The sequence below is a fragment of the Piliocolobus tephrosceles genome, chromosome 6 (assembly GCF_002776525.5).
Source record: "Piliocolobus tephrosceles isolate RC106 chromosome 6, ASM277652v3, whole genome shotgun sequence".
NCBI classification, from domain to species: domain Eukaryota; kingdom Metazoa; phylum Chordata; class Mammalia; order Primates; family Cercopithecidae; genus Piliocolobus; species Piliocolobus tephrosceles.
This window is the reverse complement of record NC_045439.1, coordinates 101152825-101173529: the sequence shown is the minus strand read 5'-3', so window position 1 is coordinate 101173529 and position 20705 is coordinate 101152825. Positions and strand designations below refer to the sequence as shown.

The window sequence follows — 20705 nt, the reverse complement described above, 5'->3', positions numbered from 1 at the left end:
GTTCTTTTATAATATTTAATTTTTTTTGCAGAGACGAGGGTCTCACTATGTTGTTCAGGCTGGTCTCTGTAACTCCTGGCCTCAAGCAGTCCTCCCACCCTGGTTTCTCAAACTACTGGGATTACAGGCATGAGCCACCGCACCTGGCTTCAAAATTCAAAAAATTTTTGACAGTTTTATACATACTATCCCTGGTTCTGTTATCAAAACTGCTACTAGTTGATAATCCAAGTATTTAAGTGTATTCTTTTTGTCACCCTCACTAATGAAGCCTATTCAAATTCTCAAAGAAAAGCACAACACCCTATAAGGTGCTCAAGGGGAGAGATGAAGACAGGGATATGAACACACACCTCCCTCTTTCTCTTACCAGCCGAGAGCCACAGTTGGCTGGATCCTTTGTTTCATTCACAAGCTGCTGTGACTGCTAATGTCTTCATTATAAACACAATTTTATTGTAACAATCTACTTAAGAGACCTTGTGACATTTATAATAATCAGAATTAATGGTTATTATGTAAAACTTTAGCTCTGTTTTTAAAGAGTTCCAAATAATTATATTATTGTCAATTTCAAATGGCTTCTGGCCATATATCCTGAATTATTCACATTTTTCTTTAAGTAATGTATGTCCCTGAAAGGTCACATTACAGAAACAGGACTACTGTTCTGCTAATGAAAGGCTGAGTGGCATGGACCAACCTTACTGCTAAGGACAGCTAAGAAAGCTGGCTGAAATACAATTTTTTTTTTTTTGAGTCAGGGTCTTGCTCTGTTGCCCAGGCTGGGGTACAGTGGTGGGATCACAGCTCACTGCCACCTCAATCTCATGGGCGCAGGTGATCCTCCCATCTCAGCCTCTGGAGTAGCTGGCACTACAGGTGCATGCCACCATGCCTGACTAATTTTTGTATTTTTGATAGAGACAGGGTTTCGCCAGGTTGCTCAGGCTGATCTTGAACTCCTGGGCTCAAGCAATACACTTGTCTTGGCCTCCCAAAGTGCTGGAATTACAGACATGGGCCACTGTACCCAGCCAGAAAGGTTTATAATTAAAAGCAATATTCCCCTGACTCATCCTTCCCTTCCCCAAGGGAATCACTTTTTAAACAGTTTTTTTTTCAGCTCTTCAGGTGGTCACTAACACACAGAAGGACCTGAAATCTTGCCTTCTGTCTAATAGCCTGACATTTATCTATTGCCCTTGCCCCTTTACTATGAAAGATGAGGATTTATCTCATTCATACCACCCCCACTTTGTTTCATTCTTCTCTGAATTTTGCTAGTTATATGATACTATTGGGTCATGTACTAATTATGTTTCTAACTTTAGACAGAACTTCTGACCACTACCCCTCCCCACAATGTGAGAAGTTATTGGTACCCAAGCCTTCCCTGTATATGCCGTCTTTTATTTTTAGTGATTGTACTTTTACTTTTACATAATCAATATTAACATTTACATCTGTTCTGTCCTGTAACCACGTTTAGGTCTATATGTTGATTTCAATCGTTGTTTACATGATGACAAATTTCCTTCCCTAATTGGAACAATGTCATGACTCTTATGGAACCAAAAGGAGAATGTTTATCACATCCATGTCAAATGGATTTTTTTTGTACATTTTACTAATTCTTTAAAGTCATGTTACAATTTTTTTTTTTGAAATGGAGTCTTGCTCTGTCGCCCAGGCTGGAGTGCAGTGGTGCGATCTCAGCTCACTGCAACCTCTGCCTCCCAGATTCAAGCGATTCTCCTGCCTCGGCCTCCTGCGTAGCTGGGATTACAGGTGCACACCATCAGTCCCGGCTAATTTTTGTATTTTTTGTAGAGATGAGGTTTTGCCATGTTGGCCAGGCTGGTCTGGAAATCCTGACCTCAAGTGAAGCACCCACCTTGGCCTCCCAAAGTACTGGGATTACAGGCATGAGCCACTGCACCTGGCCACAACTTCCTTTGTTTTATATTTGATCTTTCTCTCTTGTATAATGTTTTCCCTGGAGTTTCTAAGGGCCTCTCTCGTTTTTTGTTTTTTTTGTTGTTGTTGAGAAGTAACATTTGCATTCTTCACTGTTACCAATAAAACCATTCCTTTCTTACTCTCTCTGTATGTTGGGTGGGTCCTGTTCCTCCTGAGTTTTTTTTTTTTTTTTTTGAGATGGAGTTTCACTCTCGTTGCCCAGGCTGGAGTATAATGGCGCAATCTTGGCTTACCGCAACCTCCACCTTCTGGGTTCAAGCAATTCTCCTGCCTCAGCCTCACGACTAGCTGGGATTTCTGGCACGTGCCACCACACCCAATTTATTTTGTATTTTTAGTAGAGACGGAGTTTTTCCATGTTGGTCAGGCTGGTCTTGAACTCCTGACCTCATGATTCGCCCGCCTCAGCCTCCCAAAGTGCTGGGATTACAGGCGTGAGCCACCACGCGCAGCCTCCTCCTGACTTTTGTTAGTCTGCATGGATTGCTTACTGGCCCTGCTGCCTGACTGTGACGATGGGTTTTCTTCACTGGACCCATGGGTGGGTTCCACTGCTTATCAAATCATGATGTGCGCTTACTTTCTTTGCCTGCTGGTCTCCAGGATTGCTGATATTAAGCTGATGTCAGTCTGGTTTGGGTTCCTGTTTTCTTTCCAGAGCTTTCAGGATTGTCTCTGAAGGGGTCCAGAATATGCCACTGTGGCATAAAAATTATTTTGAGCAGAAGGCATCTGAAATCTCTTATCTGCCAAAAAGCAGGGCCTCCCAAAAGAACTCAGTTGTCATAAATTCCCTCCCTTGGAAAAACCAGGGAAGGCTGACCCTTTTAAACAGAGATAAGACTTCACACCACACTTAAACAGACACTGTCATAAAAACCTTGTATCTCCCATCTGGTCTCCTAACAGTCCATCTGTCTTTCCTAACAGTCCATCTGTCTTTCCTAACAGTCATTTGTTTTTCCGTTAAGTGCCCCCCTCCTCCTCCCCTCCTCTATTAAGATGGTATATAAGCCCCACATTCTAACTGCCCCTTTGAACCACATTTTTCTGTGAACTCCTATCCATACATGACTAAATCTGACTTTTCCCTTGCTAATCTGTCTTTTGTTGGTTTAATTTGCAGTCCCCATCAGTGAATCTAAGAAGGGTTGAGGAAGAGGTTTTCCTCTTTGACATGTCTTTAACTCTTAGTATTCTCAAATCTCACGGCCATATGCCTTATTTTTATTTTTTTACAGGCATCCTATTTGGCATTCAGAGAACATTTTAATCCAAAACTTTTATCTCTTCCACTCTAGGAAGTTTTCCTATATCATTGGTTTGATAATTTCCTTTATTTTCTGTTTCCAAAATTTTTGTCAGATTTTACATCTGCTGAGGATTAATCCTTTCTAAGCTTTCTCTATTTTCCATACATCATTTTGATCAGTTTCTAAATTTTCTTGACTTTATTTTCCAACCTCTCCACTAAATTTACTTTGTCAATCATTTAAAATTGACAGCTCTTTCTCATTTTTGCTTCTTTTCCATTATTCAATTATTATCTCTTTATTTTAAAACATCTTTAAGACGATATTAAGGAGTCTTCTCTCCCCTCTCCCCTCTCTCCCAAACTACTATATTCAATGATCTCTATTACCCAGGGTCAAATATTCTATTTATTTGGTCTTCCTCTTTACTGTCCATTTCTTTCTTTCTTTTTTTTTTTTGGAGACGGAGTCTTGCTCTGTGCCCAGGCTGGAGTGCAGTGGCCGGATCTCAGGTCACTGCAAGCTCCACCTCCCGGGTTTCTTTCTTTTTTTGAGATGGAGTCTCACTCTGTCACCAGGCTGGAGTGCAGTGGCACTACCTTGGCTCACTGCAATCTCCATCTCCTAGGTTCAAGCAATTCTCTTGCCTCAGTCTCCCGAGTAGCTGGGACTACAGGCGTGCGCCACTATGCCCAGCTAATTTTTGTGTTTTTATTACAGACGAGGTTTCACCATGTTAGCGAGGATGGTCTCAACCTCTTGACCTCGTGATCCGCCCGCCTTGGCCTCCCAAAGTGCTGGGATTACAGGCATGAGCCACTGAGCTCGGCCTTTACTGTTCATTTCTAAGTAAATTTCAGGGACTAGGTGAAACTTTTTAGGTGGGTTTCTTCTGTTATTTTCTATCTAGATTTATTTCCTCCCAAATTCCTTCCCTGAATGGGGATATTTAATTGTCAGGTTTGCTTTAGGGTAAGCAGGTGGGACCAGACTTTAGGTAGGCCAGGAAGTTCCCAAAGGCCACTTAGGGGCTCTGACCCCTAATTCAGCTGCCCTTCTACTCTTAAGGCATTCACTTCATTTACTGTTGTTCTTGAGTCAATTCCAGGCATTCTATGCAGTTCTTTTGTGGGCACATTTTCTAATTTTCTTTTTTTTTGAGACGGAGTCTTGCTCTGTCACCCAAGCTGAAGTGCAGTGGTGTGATCTCGGCTCACTGCAACTTCCTCCTCCCGGGTTCAAGTGACCTACCTGCCTCAGCCTCCTGAGTAGCTGAGACTACAGGCATGTGCCACCATGCCTGGCTAATTCTTGTAATTTTTTTTGTAGAGATGGTATTTTGCCATGTTGCCCAGGCTAGTCTCGAACTCCTGGGCTTAGGCAATCCTCCTATGCTGGTTTCCCAAAGTGCTGGGATTACAGGTGTGAGCCACCATGTCTAGCCCTGCTTCCTAATTTTGGCTCCCTTGGTTTCACTCCTATCCTCTTGTACCTCTAGACTTCCAGACTGATGCTTAGTGTTGGGGTTTTGCCTGGCTGATAGTCCCTTTTCTGTTATAAATCTTCCCTACATTCATTTTGGGTTGTGGCTTTATTGCATTTTGTTCTATTTGTCAACATGCTTCCATCCATTTCCTAAGTCTTTTTTTTTTTTTTTTTGAGACGGAGTTTCGCTCTTGTTGCCCACGCTGGAGTGCAATGGTGTGATCTCGGCTCACTGCAACCTCTGCCCCCTGGGTTCAAGTGATTCTCCTGCTTCAGCCTCCCTGGTAGCTGGGATTACAGGCGCCCACCACCATACCCGGCTAATTTTTGTGTTTGTTGTTTGTTTGTTTATTTTTGAGACAGAGTTTCACTCTTGTTGCCCAGGCTGGAGTACAATGGTGTGATCTCAGCTCACTGCAACCTTCACTTCCTGGGTTCAAGTGATTCTCCTGCCTCAGCCTCCCGAGTAGCTGGGATTACAGGCGCCAGCCACCATGCCTGGCTAATTTTTTGTATTTTTTAGTAGAGACAGGGTTTCACCATGTTGGCCAGGCTGATCTTGAACTCTTGACCTCAGGTGATCCACCCGCCTCGGCCTCCCAAAGTGCTGGGATTACAGGTGTGAGCTAATATGCTCAGCCCCTAAGAGATTTTTAAAGGCTCTAATCTGATAATAATTTCTCTCCTATTCTCTATGCTATTATGGGTCTAATCCTCATTTTATTTCCTTACTAACATTTTAATAGTTACATTCCACTCACTCAGATGAACTTGCATAAGCTTTATTATTTTCTTTTTTTGTATGTGAAACCATCTCAACTTAGTGACATATACATTATATGAAATATTATAATTAATAAAATTGACTTCCTTTTGTTACTCAAGTTTTATTCAGAAACTCAAGTTTTATAAGAAAATAGACAAAAGTGATTGTTTTCTATGTACTTATAATAAATTCTTTAGATGCTCAATTTCAATTAACGTGACTCAAACATTCAAAACAGATGACTTACCCAAGAAAATGTCAACCAGCATATTCATAGTAAATCTTCCAGAAGGACCTACATGTTTTATATTTCTTGTTCCTTGTGATGAACTATGTTCTTGAACAAATCTTATAATACTTTTCACATCATCAGTCACATCTCTTGTTTTATAATCCTGTGAATAAAAAGAGAATACTTTCTGCTATAAATAAGGTAACAATGCCTAGATTACTAGGGTTTAATATTAACTATGGTAGATTCATCATAACCCATTTCCAGAGCAATAGCAAGACTAAAAACTACGGAAATTTCAAATGTTCATTCTTATCTAAGTTCTAGAACAATTACCACTCTATGTTGTTACTGTTTCACAGAGATACAGCTTGTCTTTCAACTACCTGATAGCACTCTGTGGGTAGATGTTTAGCTAATGATAGGCTGAGTGGCATGGACCAACCAACATATATAACATACAGACATACACACACAATTTAAATCCTTCATACCTCCTAGAATAGTGCTCTGTTATATACTGGGTGGCAACCTGTGGGATGAAAAATACTGTCCAGCCACGTATATCCACGAATTCTAACCCCTCTGGGGTCTTTGGTGCCACAGTCAATGCTCCTTCATCATCTCCTATGAGTTTCCTTTCTCATTTCCTTCAGCTATCCCCAAACTTTGCCCACTTTTTAGAGCCCCCATTACTAGATGACTTTTTGCCTTCTTCTCTCCTAGTTCTCTCTACCAGCAATACTGACCAATCACGGGTGTAAAAAGTTGCATCATGCTTGGTGCGTCTGTGCATGCAGTTCTCCCTACCTTCTAATCCTTGTCATTTGCACACACCAATAACCCGGAGATGAACAGGTTTCTGGTCTTACACTAACAACTGGAAGTGATTCTGAGGCCCTATCTAGAATCATTTAGAAAAGTACCCTGTCACTCCATTCCTACCTTAATTTATTTTTTTTTTTGAGATGGAGTTTCGCTCTTGTTGCCCAGGCTGGAGTGCAATGGTGCAATCATGGCTCCCTGCAACCTCCACCTCCCAGGTTCAAGCGATTCTTCTGCCTCAGCCTCCCGAGTAGCTGGGGTTACAGGCACCTGCCACCATGCCAGGCTAATTTTTTGTATTTTTAGTAGAGATGGGGTTTCACCATGCTGGCCAGGCTAGTCTCTAACTCCTGACCTCAGGTGATCTGCCGGCCTCAGCCTCCCAAAGTGCTGGGATTACAGGTGTGTCAGCCACTGCACCTGGCCACCTACCTTAATTCTTGGTGACTGGGTATATAGAGCTGATCCTCCTACTTTGACCTTTTGGTTCTTGATCTCCTCTGCTCCAATGATCCTGTCCTCCACATATATCAGCCACTCACACTTCCTACCTTAAGCTTGCTAATAATGGCAACTCCTTCCTTCTCAGAACACCACATCATATCTTTCCAACTCATGCCATCTGGTATTCTGACTCCAACAATCCCCTGGGAATGCCCATCTGCTGACCCTCACCCTCAGATGTCCTCCTAACTCAGCTGAAATTCCACAGTCAATCATTATAATCACTATCTCTCATAGAGCGTCAGCTCTCTTGCCCTTAGGTCACTTCACCATATTACCTGGCAAAACATAGTGGACCCAATTCTCCATCTACACTATCCCTGTACCTATGTGGCTGAACTTGGCATTTTCACGGTCAATACGTGGTCAAAATGGACTGTTAACTCGAATGGACTGTTAATGCTATAGGCAATCATTATCTTTATACTTTCCCAGCCTATCATTCCTCCATTCTCTCACAACAGAAGTCAGCAAACTATGGCCCAGGAGCTGGATGCCTGCTTTTGTGCATAAAGTTTTATTGGAACACAGCCATGGAAGATGACTGGAAAATCGGTGTATTTATTGCTTATGTCTGCATTTAGCCTACAATGGCAAAGTTGTGAGTCGTTGTGACAGTCGTTGTGGCTGCAAAGTGTACAACATTTACTCTGTGACCCTTTAAAAGCAAGTTTACTGACCCCTGTCCTAGACAACTATTTCATACTTTCTCCCTTCTCTTCTGTCCCTTCTCTTATCCCAACTGTCAGCTAATGGCCATGCTTTAAATATCACCCATGTGCCATCAGTATCTTTTCAGAATTTTTGAATCTAATATGTAACTCAATATTAGATTCCCAATTTAGGTAAACCAAACCAAACTCCTGATCTTCTCTGCCAACCAGCCTTCTGCATCATAGCCAAGGAAAACTCCACCCTTCCAGTTACTCAGGCCTCCAGTTACTCTGGGACTCTAGCCCTCAAGTGACTGCTCTGGCTCTCCATCACCTCTTCCTTTCGCTGGCTCTTAATCCTGCTCAGCCACATGGGGCTCCCTTGCTATCTCTCGAACACACCAGGCACACCACCACCTTAGGGCCTTTGCTCTAGCCATTGTTTCTTCCAGGAAAGCTCACATCCAGAGAGCTGCCAGCTAACTCCCTTCTTCAAGATTTTGCTCAGCTCCCATCTTCTCAATTAGACTTCCAACGACCACCCCATCTAATACTGCATACTGCACTCTACCCATTCCTCCTGTCTTTTTACTCTGCTGTGTCATTCACCACAGTTCTTATCCTTTCACATATATTTATTGTGTATATTGTTTGTAACTGGCCTCCCTCTGCTAGAGTGTAAGCTCCGCAAAGGCAGGGATTTTAATTTTGTTTAGTGATGTATCCCAAATTCCTACAACAGTGCCTGTTACACAGCCCAACAAATACCTGTTGAATGAGGGAAGTGATTAGCCATGTTTATGGGATTGCGTGGGGTGGGAGGAGATGGCATGAATTTGCCAATTCCACACTGAGAGAGATGACCCTCTGCTCTGCCTTGTGCTCCGTCTTTTTTAACTATACTTACTGAGAGTATTAAACTTTTTTTTTTTTTGAGATGAAGTTTTGCTCTTGTTGCCCAGGCTGGAGTGCAATGGCGTGATCTTGGCTCACTGTAGCCTCCTCCACCTACCAACTTCAAGCGATTCTCCTGCCTCAGCTTCCCAAGTAGCTGGGATTACAGGCATGGGCCACCATGCCTGGCCAATTTTGTATTTTTTCAGTAGAGACAGGGTTTTACCATGTTGGTCAGGCTGGTCTTAAATTCCTGACCTCAGGTGATCCGTCTGCCTCGGCCACCCAAAGTGCTGGGACTACAGGCATGAGCCACCGTGCCCAGCCAGAGTGTTAAACTTCTATGAACACATGTATGTCAGTCTCCACTCCAGTCTATGAATTGGTCTACACCATGTTCACTTGTGGCTCTCCAGCATCTTGCACATGTAAGTTTAATACTCCCAGATAGGTAAATAATATACCAAATGTGAAAATGCGCAGTCAGCAGTAAGTTACAGTAGACATTAAAATGTAGAATTACCATGATAGGTAAAATAAGTACCTAATGATTGAATTTAACAATTCCCAAGGGTATTTTAGGACAGATAATAGTGAATTTACCCACAAGCAGTTACTGTTATAGTTAAAAAAAAAAAGAGTAATGTAGGCCGGGCACAGTGGCTCACGCCTGTAATCCCAGCACTTTGGGAGGCCGAGGTGGGCGGATCACGAGGTCAGGAGATCGAGACCATCCTGGCTAACACGGTGAAACCCCGTCTCTACTAAAAATACAAAAAATTAGACGGGTGTGGTGGCGGGCGCCTGTAGTCCCAGTTACTTGGAGGCTGAGCCAGGAGAATGGCGTGAACCTGGGAGGTGGAGCTTGCAGTGAGCTGAGATCGTGGCACTGCACTCCAGCCTGGGCGACAAAGCGAGACTCTGTCTCAGAAAAAAAAAAAAGAGTAATGTCATTGATTTGAATTCAAACATACAGTATGCTAGTTATTATTCTTTTGAGAATAAGCTCTTTTAGTATATTAATTAAATATTAAAAAATTAAATACTAATACATCAATCTAAATATATTTAGTTTAATCAATTAAAATTTTAATATAATGTAACATATTAATAACATCAATATATTAAATTTAAAATATTCTATCTGCCCATGTTGAATCTTTTTGGGTGTTTGCATATTAATATTTCTAAAATATTTTGTAATCATCAGTACACATATATAAACTCAGTATTTTGGATATGTAGATGTCCAGTATATTTTTTAACAGGGTTCTAATTATAAAGAAAAGATACTGCATGAAATTACTTTTTAAATGTTTCCATTCCAAATTACTACTGGAAGGAAGCTGTCTTTCCCCGTTAAATCTGTTGGAGGCCACCTTTTGCAATCTAATTTGTATCTACATTTTTAAAATTAAAAAACATTTTAATTATAAATAATTTTAAAACTTCTTTTTTTTTTTTACCTTTGTTTTACAGCAGTTATCACAAGAAACATCTGGGTGTTTCTTACAAAAATCAGGATTAAATCCATTTTCACCAAAATAGGCCAAAAGCTGTATTCTCCTGCATTCCGTTATATTTTCACAGTAATGTACCATGCTATACAAATTATTGAAGTGAGTTTCTCTTGTATGATGGTTTCCATCTTTTTCCACTAAAAGAGATGAAGAGTATAGTAAGATATAGGGGAAAAATAGAGAACATCACAGAAATATTTAGAATAGATTCATATAACTTTAAATATTAAATAAGAAAATTACTGTTAACAGATTATGTCAACATGGCATTCTATATTATAATTAACTGAGTATTAATGTTCATCCTCAAGATTTTAGTATTATAGGAATAAATGTTAGATTTTTTTTTTTTCAAATCTTCATTATCCCCAATGATGATGGTTTGACTTATATTTGCTGTATTTATCAGCTGAGCATGTACTGAACTGAACATCCCGAGGAAGCAGAGCCTGAGATTATGGCAGCGGCCATGCACTTCTCTGAGTATCTGAGGTCAAAGTAGTTACACCAATGGTTCCAAAATTGTGCGCCAACAAGCCCTGGGGTGCTGTGGTGAACTCACAGAGGCAGAATATTTTAAATTTAAGGGAAACACAGCAATGCCTAACATCTGTTGAATATCACCCAAATTATTAGCTTGAGGTAGTTAATGGTATTAACATTAGATTGCGCTATATTCCTATTAGCAATATCTTATCTTTGCAAAGCTGGTTTTTTGGTAGTTGTTATGATAAAAAGAAGTATCTTAAGAAAATCAATGTGAAACAGGAAATGAGGGTGGCAGTGTCTGATTTGATTCGAATGTGTGAGAACAGCAGTGGCATACTTTCCATCAGTAAGCAACTGTCGTTACTTAAGAATTTTAACACCAGGTATGGTGGCTCATGCCTGTAATCCTAGCATTCTGGGAGGCCAAGGTGGGCAGATCACCTGAGGTCAGGAGCTCGAGACCAGTCTGGCCAACATGGCAAAACCCTGTCTCTACTAAGAATACAAAAATTAGCTGAGTGTGGTGGCACAAGCCTGTAGTCCCTGCTACTCAGGAGGCTGAGGCTGGAGAATCGCTTAAACCCAGGAGGTGGAGGTTGCAGTGAGCTGAGATCACGCCACTGTACTCCAGCCTGGGCGATAAGAGTGCAACTCTGTCTCAAAAAAAAAAAAAAAGAAAAGAATTTTTAAAAAATATTACTTTTTCTTCCAGTTTATGAGTATTTTCCCCCCAAATAGTTGCTGTCATCAGGACTTAAGTATCTATTAAATTGTCTGGGCCTAAATTTTTTTTTTTTTTGGCCTTGGCCTCCCAAAGTGCTGGGGTTACAGATGTGAGCCACCATGCCTGGCCATGTTTGCGCCTAGCTTTAATATAGATTTAAAAAAAAACACAAATGGGCAAACCAAGTGTAAATATTTCATTTTCTTCACTGAGAATCACTTTGGTATAGTGCAAGGAAATGGACTTTGGAATCAGATGAACTTGGGTTCTGTCAGGGCTTTGCCATTTACTAGTTTTGCATTTCATTTTCCTCCTCTGTAAAATGAGGAAAGCAAAGGTCTTATCTCTGAGGGTTATTGTGGAGATGAAATTAGTTGATGTATGTAAGGCATTTAGAACGGCACACAGGAAGTGCTAAATAAATACTATCTATAATAATTACCATTGTTATACTACTACTACAACTACTCCTATTGCTCCTGCTACATCAGTGATCTTGAGGAAAAGTTACAAAACCTTTCTGAAGCTCACTTTTTATGGGAGTACCTCTACATCACAAGTTAGTTGTTTTGAACAAATAAGGTAATGAGGTGATATATGCAGTGCTGGGCACAGTGCTTGGTAAGTGCCATTTCCCATGCTCAGTACTTCTGCCAGAGTTAATTTAAAAGTGGTCTTGGCTGGGCACGATGGCTCATGCCTGTAATCCCAGCACTTTGGGAGGCTGAGGCAGGCAGATCACTGGAGGTCAGGAGTTTAAGACCAGCCTGGCCAACGTGGTGAAACCCTGTCTCTACTAAAAATATAAAAATTAGCTGGGCGTGGTGGCGGGCACCTGTAATCCCAGCTACTCGGGAGGCTGAGGTAGGAGAATTGCTTGAATCTGGGAGGCAGAGGTTGCAGTGAGCCGAGATCGCGCCACTACACTTCAGCCTGGGCAACAAGAGCAAGACTCCGTCTCAAAAAAAAAAAAAAAAAAGAGAGAGAGAAAAAAACATGGTCTCAAAAGAAATACATATATTTATGAAATATATTTAACTCTCACAACCCAGGAGAAAAAGGAGCAAAGAATGTAATAAAATTCTAAAATATGTATTCACTTTCACCCAGCAAGTTTAAGTTTAGAAATTTATCCTATAAGGCCGGGGGTGGTGGCTCACACCTGTAATACCAACACTTTGGGAGGCTGAGGTGGGCAGATCACCTGAGGTCAGGAGTTCGAGACCAGCTGGGACAACATGGTGAAATCCCTGTCTCTACTAAAAATACAAAAATTAGGTGGTAGCACATGCCTGTAGTCCCAGCTACTCTGGAGGCTGAGGTGAGAGAATTGCTTGAACCCAGGAGGCGGAGGTTGCAGTGAGCCAAGATTGTGCCACTGCACTCCAGCCTGGGTGACCAAGTGAGACTTGGTCTTAAAAAAAAAAAAAAAATTATCTTGTATAAATAATTGCAAAAATGCCCAAAGATATTTGTATAGGGATGTTCAATACTGCATTGTTGATAACAGTGAAAAACAATAAACAAGATCTAGTAAGAGGGGACTAGTTTAATAACCATGGAATAACCACACTATGGAATTCTAAGTAGTCAGGCTATATGTATTCATTGGAATAATTACATCCTATTGTTGACTGAAAAAAATCGGATCATTATATAATTCCATTTACATTTTAAAAGATGTGCATTTGGAAAAGGTACATACCAAATATGAGATATTGCCTGCCTTTAATGGGAGAGGATGGATGAGACAAGACAGGCTATGGGGTGGTGGGGAGGGGTTTAGCTCGATTGATTGTGTTTTATTTCTTAACCCAGATGGTGGTATATGACAGCTCATTATTTTCTCCTATTTATCTTCCTGCATGTTTGAAATATGCATGTTTGTTACATGCAAGAACGGATGCAGAAATTGGGTCTGAAAGGATACAAAGGAAACCCATAACTAGAGTTATTTTTGGGGCAAAACTATAAGGCATAGTTTGTAAATTTTCTGCCTGGTACACATCTGTATCATTTGAGTTTTACATAATAAGTACTTACCACTTTTATAATAAAAATGAACTAAAATAAAATTGCCAATCTGTATAAACACCTCTATTTTTCTATGATTATTTAAGGAAAACTGGACAAGAAGTACCACAATAGCAGGAGTAGATTACTATCATGAGACCAAAGATGATAGAATGTCTCTGCAATGGAGCCCAGCTTACTCATTATAAGTCTTTTCAGTCTGGTCACATCATGATAGGTATAGAAAAGCAGGCAGTGAGATATTTCCCCATCTCTTCCAGCTCTGCCAGATTCTTGGTAGTAACCCTCCATAGATTTAGGGAGAGATGCATGAATCACAAATCGCACGTCTGGTTTGTCAATCCCCATTCCAAATGCAATTGTCGCACAGATAACCTGATATAAAAGCAAAAGCTTATTAGATTCATAAGGCACAGACTTGAAGGAACATTTTTAATAACAGATGCTTCTAAAAGCTCTATCATTTGTTTACTTTAAAATGCACACTACATAACAACCTAATATCTTAACTTGGTCCCACTATTTAGTATAACTAATATGAGTTTTTATGTTGATAACTTGCAATTCCATTAAAACCCAAGAAGGTAAAGAGAAGCTTAGCATGGCAGGCACTTTCTTGTATGACTCGGCATTCTCGTGTAAGAGAGCCAGAATCAACTGCAGTCAGCCCACGATGTGCTGCCACTGTTCTCTGTTTTTGCTACTGAGGTGTGGGGGGTGTTGCTCACACAGTCATGATATCCAGGTCACTGATCATAAGCAACATGTTGCTCAGGAGCTCCAGGGTGTTCCCAGGGCTCCTCAGAGGTCATTGCTGCTAGTTCCTCCAATAGCTCAGGAACAATGCGTTCTTACCTGCTCCACTGCTTATCATCAGTTTTCCCAATGGCACCAGCTGATCACACACCAACTCCTTCGATTCATCAGCTGATTTAAAGTCAAAGCTTGTACAATTTTAATGGAAACTCATGTGGGTAAAAGTCTGAGAGCTACTTATACCAAAAAGAGGAAAAACACCAGGAACTGTGGATCTTAGCCCATACAAATTACTTAGTGGAAGCAAGGTGATAGTTCACTCTCAGGAGCTTGATAAATCAGTTTTCAAGGATATCCATTTCAGTTGCAAATTTAGGAGCTATTTAACCCAGACCAAAATGTTATATCTCCAGGCAAAATTACATTTCACAAATAAAACTGCAAGTTTTTTTTTAGCACTTAAAAAAATGAATTGCTACTGCAAGAACAGTATTTCAAAGGCATCTGAATTATCTGGCAGGCAGACTGAGGCTAATGACATGACTTCAGTAACTGTGAGTACCAGCGGAAGGAACTGCAAACTCTGGAGTATGTGGACAGTAAAGGGGTACATTTATCAACACCAGGAATGGCGGTGAGTGGCCTGTGCTCTCGGTTCGTCATCCATCTACATTTATGGCACTCTGATCAAAGGCAAATCTCCTTGGAAACAGAGAGACTATTGTAGCTTCTAGTGAAGGAGAGCAGGTGGAGAGGCTGCACAGCAAGATGTCAGCCGACAGGTCCGGAAGCATGACCCACAGGGTTCCATGCAGTACAGGTGCATCTCCCACTATCAGGGCGGGCACAGGGCTGTGAGGCACTGCCTGCAGCCTCCAGGTAAGGATGCAATGCTGCCAACTCTTTCTGAAAGCTCTTATTTCTTGAAATTGGGAAAAGTGGCTTTGTTTAACTGTGATTTCCTTTTTTATTTCTGTGCTTTTAAAACTTCAAACCACATCATTCTTTGTGAAGAATAATGGCCAAGTTTTATTCTATCTCATGAATCTAACAAGATCAAGTCTGTCGAGCTGGTGTAGGCTAATACTATATTCTGACTGTAAGGATTAATTAGTCTGAGAGCAGAAATAATTAGATTTTTATAAACCCCTATTTTTAAACCATATTTTTGATCAAAGTTATATGTATATCTCCACTGTAGATTATTTATACTATACATAACCATTTAAAGCACTTGAAAAATATCATTTTTTTTTTTTTTTGAGACAGTCTCGGTCTGTTGCCCAGGCTGGAATGCAGTGGCGCGATTTTGGCTCACTGCAACCTCCACCCTCCAGGGTTCAAGCGATTCTCCTGCCTCAGCCTCCCGAGTAGCTGGGACTACAGGTGTGCACCAGTATGCCAGGCTAATTTTTGTGTTTTTTTGTAGAAACAGGGTTTCACCACATTGCTTGGGCTGGTAGCGAACTCCTAGGCTCAAGTGATCTTCCCACCTTGGCCTCCCAAAGTGCTGGGATTACAGGTGTGAACTACCATGCCTGGCCCTTTCCTGAAAACTTTTTCCTTATCATACATTGTTTTTACATGTTTTCTGGTCAGTTCTGTTCCACTGATCTGCCTATAATGTATTGCAAACTAGTGTTCCTGCGTTATTAGTTGTTTTGTTTTTTTTTCCAAACTCTTATTTTCACTTGAATATTCTTCCAGGCAAACTTTAGAAAAAGTTTATCAAAGGGGGGGGGGGGGGGGCGGAAACACTGGCATTTGGGTTAAAATATAAACAAAAATATAAACATTTGTCAGTGAAGACAAATGAGTGATATATTTCTGAACTTTTTGCATATCTGAAAATGACCTTTCATAATGAGCTGGGTATGAAATTCTTTAGTCCCAGTCTTCCTTCTTCCAATTCTGAAGACAGTCTTCTATTATTTTTGTTATATATTTGTTATGTATTTATTTATAACACACTTATCTGTTTCAATTATCCTGCTTTCTTGCTTGGGTACACTCACTGTTCTTAGGCTGAATCCTTACCTCCTTTTGTCAACAAAGATAATTTCTACCCCCACCCCATTTTAATCTCTTTTTTCCCTTGCATTCTCAAGTTATTCACTACATCACTGATTCTATTGTCTCCACTGAGTCATTCCATTTGTGTCTTAATATATAATTCTGCTCTTAGTTTTGTTTTTCTTATTTGGATAAACCGAATTTTTCTCTTTTTTTTGAGATGGAGTCTCGTTCTGTTCCCTAGGCTGGAGTACAGTGGCATGACCTCAGCTCACCTCCGGCTGCTAGGTTCAAGTGATTCTCCTTCCTCAGCCTCCCGAGTAGCTGGGACTACAGATGCCTGTCACCACATCCGGCTAATTTTTGTATTTTTAGTAGAGAAAGGGTTTCACCATAGTGGCCAGGCTGGTCTCAAACTCCTGATCTCAGGTGATCCGTCCACATTGGCCTCTCAAAGTGCTGGGATTACAGACATGGGCCACTGCACCTGGCCATAAACTGGATTTTTATTTCTCCCTTCATCTCACCCTGTGATCTTATGGAAGTTGTTGCTAGTTCATGTATTTCAAGTCTTCTTATATCTTTCTCAGGATGCTAAACTGATATCCTCTAAAATTTTGTTTTCCCAGAGAAAACAATTTTGAGAGATATTTTTCCTCTGAATTTTCAAAGTAAATACTTTTTCCCACACTAAAACTTTTCATTGGCTTCAAGTAATTATTAGTTGTTTTGCTCAAATTCATCCTTACATTTAGAGGGATCTATCCAAGGCTGGCATTTATCACAATAAGAGATGCCTAAAGTATTCTCAGGATTTCCTCCCCACCCACCTGGGTGATGGAAAATTTCTCATCTCAGAAACAGATGCCCAATATTGTTAGTTACTAGGGAAATGCAAATCAAAACCACAAAGAGGCCCAGGCACAGTGGCTCACACCTGTAATCCCAGCACTTTGGGAGGCTGAGGTGGGCGGATCATGAGGTCAGGAGTTTGCGACCAGCCTGGCCAATATGGTGAAATCCCATCTCTACTAAAAATACAAAAATTAGCTGGGTGTGGTGGCACATGCCTGTAGTCCTGGCTACTTGGGAGGCTGAAGTAGGAGAATTGCTTGAACTGGGAGGTGGAAGTTGCAGTGAGCCAAGATCGCGCCACTGCACTCCAGCCTGGGTGACAGAGCAAGACTCTGTCTCAAAAAAGAAAAAAAAAACCCACAAAGAGATGTCATTTCCCACCCACAAGGAGGAACACATTAAAAAAGCTGGATAGTAAAAAATATTGGCGAAGATGTGGAGACACTGGCACCTCATACATTGCTGGTGAGAATGCAGAACTGCAGAGCCACTTGGAAAAGCAGTTTGACAGTTCCTCTAAAAGTTAGAGTTGCCATTTGACCCAGCAAGTCCACTCCCAGGTGTCTACCCAAGAGAACTGAAAGCATATGTCCATGGAAAAACTTGTACATGAATGCTCACAAAGCCATTATTCATAGTAGTCAAGAAGCAGAAACACACCAGGGATGGTGGCTCACACCTATAATTGCAGCCATTTGGTAGGTTGAGGCAGGAGTATCACTTGAGTCCAGGAGTTCAAGACCAGGCTGGACAACACAGGGAGACCTCGTTTATACAAAAAATAAAAAAATTAGCTGGGCATAGTGGTGTGCCTGTGGTCCTAGCTACTTGGGAAATGGGAGGATTGTTTGAGGTATGGTCTGCAGTGAGCAGAGATCATGCCACTGCACTCCAGCCTGAATGAAAGAGTAAGACCCTGTCGAAAGAAAGAAAGAAGAAAAGAAAGAAAGAAAGAAAGAAAGAAAGAAAGAAAGAAAGAAAGAAGCCAAATGTCTAACCAGCTGATGAGTAGATAAACAAACTGTGTTATATCCATATAACAGAATATTATCTGACCATAAAAAGGTATGAAGTACTTATATATGCTAAAATATGGATAAATCTTGAAAAACTTATGCTAAATAAAAGCAAACAGACTAGGCAAGGTGGCTCGTGCCTATAATCCCAGCAATTTGGGAGGCTGAGGCAGGTGGATCACTTGAGGCCACAAGTTCAAGACCAGCCTGGCTGACATGGCAAAACCCTGTCTCCACTAAAAATATTAAATACAAAAATTAGCCGGGCATGGTGGTGTGTGTCTGTAATCCCATCTACTCAGGAGGCTGAGGCAGGAGAATCATTTGAACCTGGGAGGTGGAGGTAGAAGTAAGTCGAGATCCCTCCACTGCACTGCAGTCTGGGAGACAGAGTGAGACCCTGTCTCCGGGAAAAAAAAAAAAAAAAAAAAAAGAAAAGTTACAAAGACCACATATTGTATGATTCTATTTACATGCAATGTACAGAGTAATAAACTCTAGAAACAGGTTAGTAGTAGTTAGTAGATTCGTGGTTTCCAGGCATTAGGGGGTGGGGGAAGTGACTGGGTATGAGGTTTCTTTTTATGGTGATCAAAAATTCTGGAATTAGATAATGATGATGATTGTACAACTTTGCAAATATAGTAAAAAGTACTAACTTATTTGCTTTGAAAGGATAAATTTTATGATATGTGAATTATATCTCAAGCAATATTTTTTTATGAAAGAAAAGGAACTTTAGAATTATCAAAAGAAAATCCATTTTTAAATTTCAGTCTTATTTTGATGTTTACTACCTTCAAGGTAAAAGTTTGCATTCTACATATGCATGTTTGGTTATATGCTATAAAATATTATTTCTATTATTTGTTTATCTTTAAAAATGTTACCTGACAGCCATCCTGATTAATCCACTTCTGCTGCACTTCATCTCTGGCAGAATCACTAAGGCCAGCATGGTAAGCAAGAGCAGCGAGCCCATCTCTCTGTAATGTGTCAGCCATGGTGTCACATTCTCGCCTGGAGAGGCAGTAAATTATCCCTGAGTCATCTGCCAAGAAACCAAGAGTACTGAGAAACAAGAATTTTTAACATAAACAACACCACAATTTACACTATGTTTTTAGAAATATATGAACCATAAATAGATCTCCCATAGTGTTCTTATACTGCTGGAAGACCACACACGTGAATAATTCAAGCAAGGAATCCATGTGCACTGGAAATGAGATGTGGCTTTTCATCCTGTTGCTGCTAACGACTCGTGAGTTGGACCTGGACGAACTCTGGGTTCTACTTCACACTAGATACACGTGGGCATCAAAAAGCCACCCTTGGTCGGGCGAGGTGGCTCATGCCTGTAATCCCAGCACTTTGGAAGGCCAAGGAGGGCAGATCATTTGAGGTCAGGAGTTCAAGACCAGCCTGGCCAACGAAACCCTATCTCTATTAAAAATACAAAAAAAATTAGCCAGGTGTGGTGGTGGGCGCCTGTAATCCCAGTTAGTCAGGAGGCTGAGGCAGGAGAATCACTTGAACCTAGGAGGCAGAGGTTGCAGTGAGCCAAGATCGTACCACTGCACTCCAGATTGGAGATAGAGCGAGATTCAGCCAAAAAAAAAAAAAAAAAAAAAAAAAGCCATCCTTGCACAAACTTTGTCAAAAGCATATGGCAGTATGTATCAAAAGCCTTAGAAATACCTTTGACTCAGTTTCCTTCTAGGAAATTAATCTAGGAAATAAAGTGATACAAGGACATAAACAAAAGTTTTACTTCAAACTTTAAAAATTACAAAGATTTTAATGAGCAACATTAGGGAAATAAATAAAGGGAACTATGGAATAAAATATACTATAACTATCAAAAGTGTTTTCTAAATTTTTAAAAGACATGGGAAAATGCTCATGATATAAAGTAGATTAAGGATAGAAACGTATATAGTATGCTAGTGGAAAAAAATGCATAGAAAAATACTGGAAATTAATAATAACATGATAACAGTGATTTTGCTCATTGAATGATGTTTGTCTTTTGTTTCTTCTTTTTGTTGCTTTCTAAATTTTCTTTTTTGTTTTTTGAGACAGTCTTGCTCTGTCGCCCAGGCTGGAGTGCAGTGGCACAATCTCAGCTCACTGCAACATCTGCCTCCCGGGTTCAAGCAGTTCTTCTGCCTCAGCCTCCAGAATAGCTGGAATTACAGGTGTGTGCCACCATGCCTGGCTAATTTTTGTAGAGGTGAGGTTTCACCATTTTGGCCAGGCTGGTCTTGAAATCCTGACCTCAAGTGATCCACCCACCTTGGCCTCCCAAAATGCTGAGATTACAGGTGTGAGCCACAGTGCCTGGCCATCTAAATTTTCTTTAATGAGCATGTATTATATTTATTATTATGTGTGTTTTTTTTTTTTTTTGAGACGGAGTCTTACCCTGTCGCCCAGGCTGCAGTGCAATGGCGCCATCTCAGCTCACTGCAACCTCCACCTCCCAGGTTCACGCCATTCTCCCGCCTCAGCCGAGTAGCTGGGGCTACAGGGGCCCGTCACTACACCCGGCTAATTTTTTTGTATTTTTGGTACAGACGGGGTTCCACTGTGTTAACCAGGATGGTCTCGATCTCCTGACCTCGTGATCCTCCCATCTTGGCCTCCCAAAGTGCTGGGATTACAGGTGTGAGCCACCACGCCTGGCCATGTGTGTTGTTT

The 20705-nt window shown here is 40.9% G+C and overlaps 1 protein-coding gene across 2 annotated transcripts in view; it reads right to left on the bottom strand.

The window, feature by feature from the left end:
* BLM (BLM RecQ like helicase) overlaps nucleotides 1-20705 on the bottom strand; it is a 101201-nt gene that overhangs the window by 13893 nt on the left and 66603 nt on the right. For both annotated transcript variants that reach the window (XM_023195393.3, XM_023195394.2), the window contains 4 exons: nucleotides 18893-19053; nucleotides 13542-13737; nucleotides 10062-10252; nucleotides 5735-5882 (listed from right to left, as the gene is read on the bottom strand). In XM_023195393.3, coding sequence (XP_023051161.2) covers nucleotides 5735-5882; nucleotides 10062-10252; nucleotides 13542-13737; nucleotides 18893-19053 — 696 coding nt within the window. The remainder of the gene's footprint in view (nucleotides 1-5734; nucleotides 5883-10061; nucleotides 10253-13541; nucleotides 13738-18892; nucleotides 19054-20705) is intronic.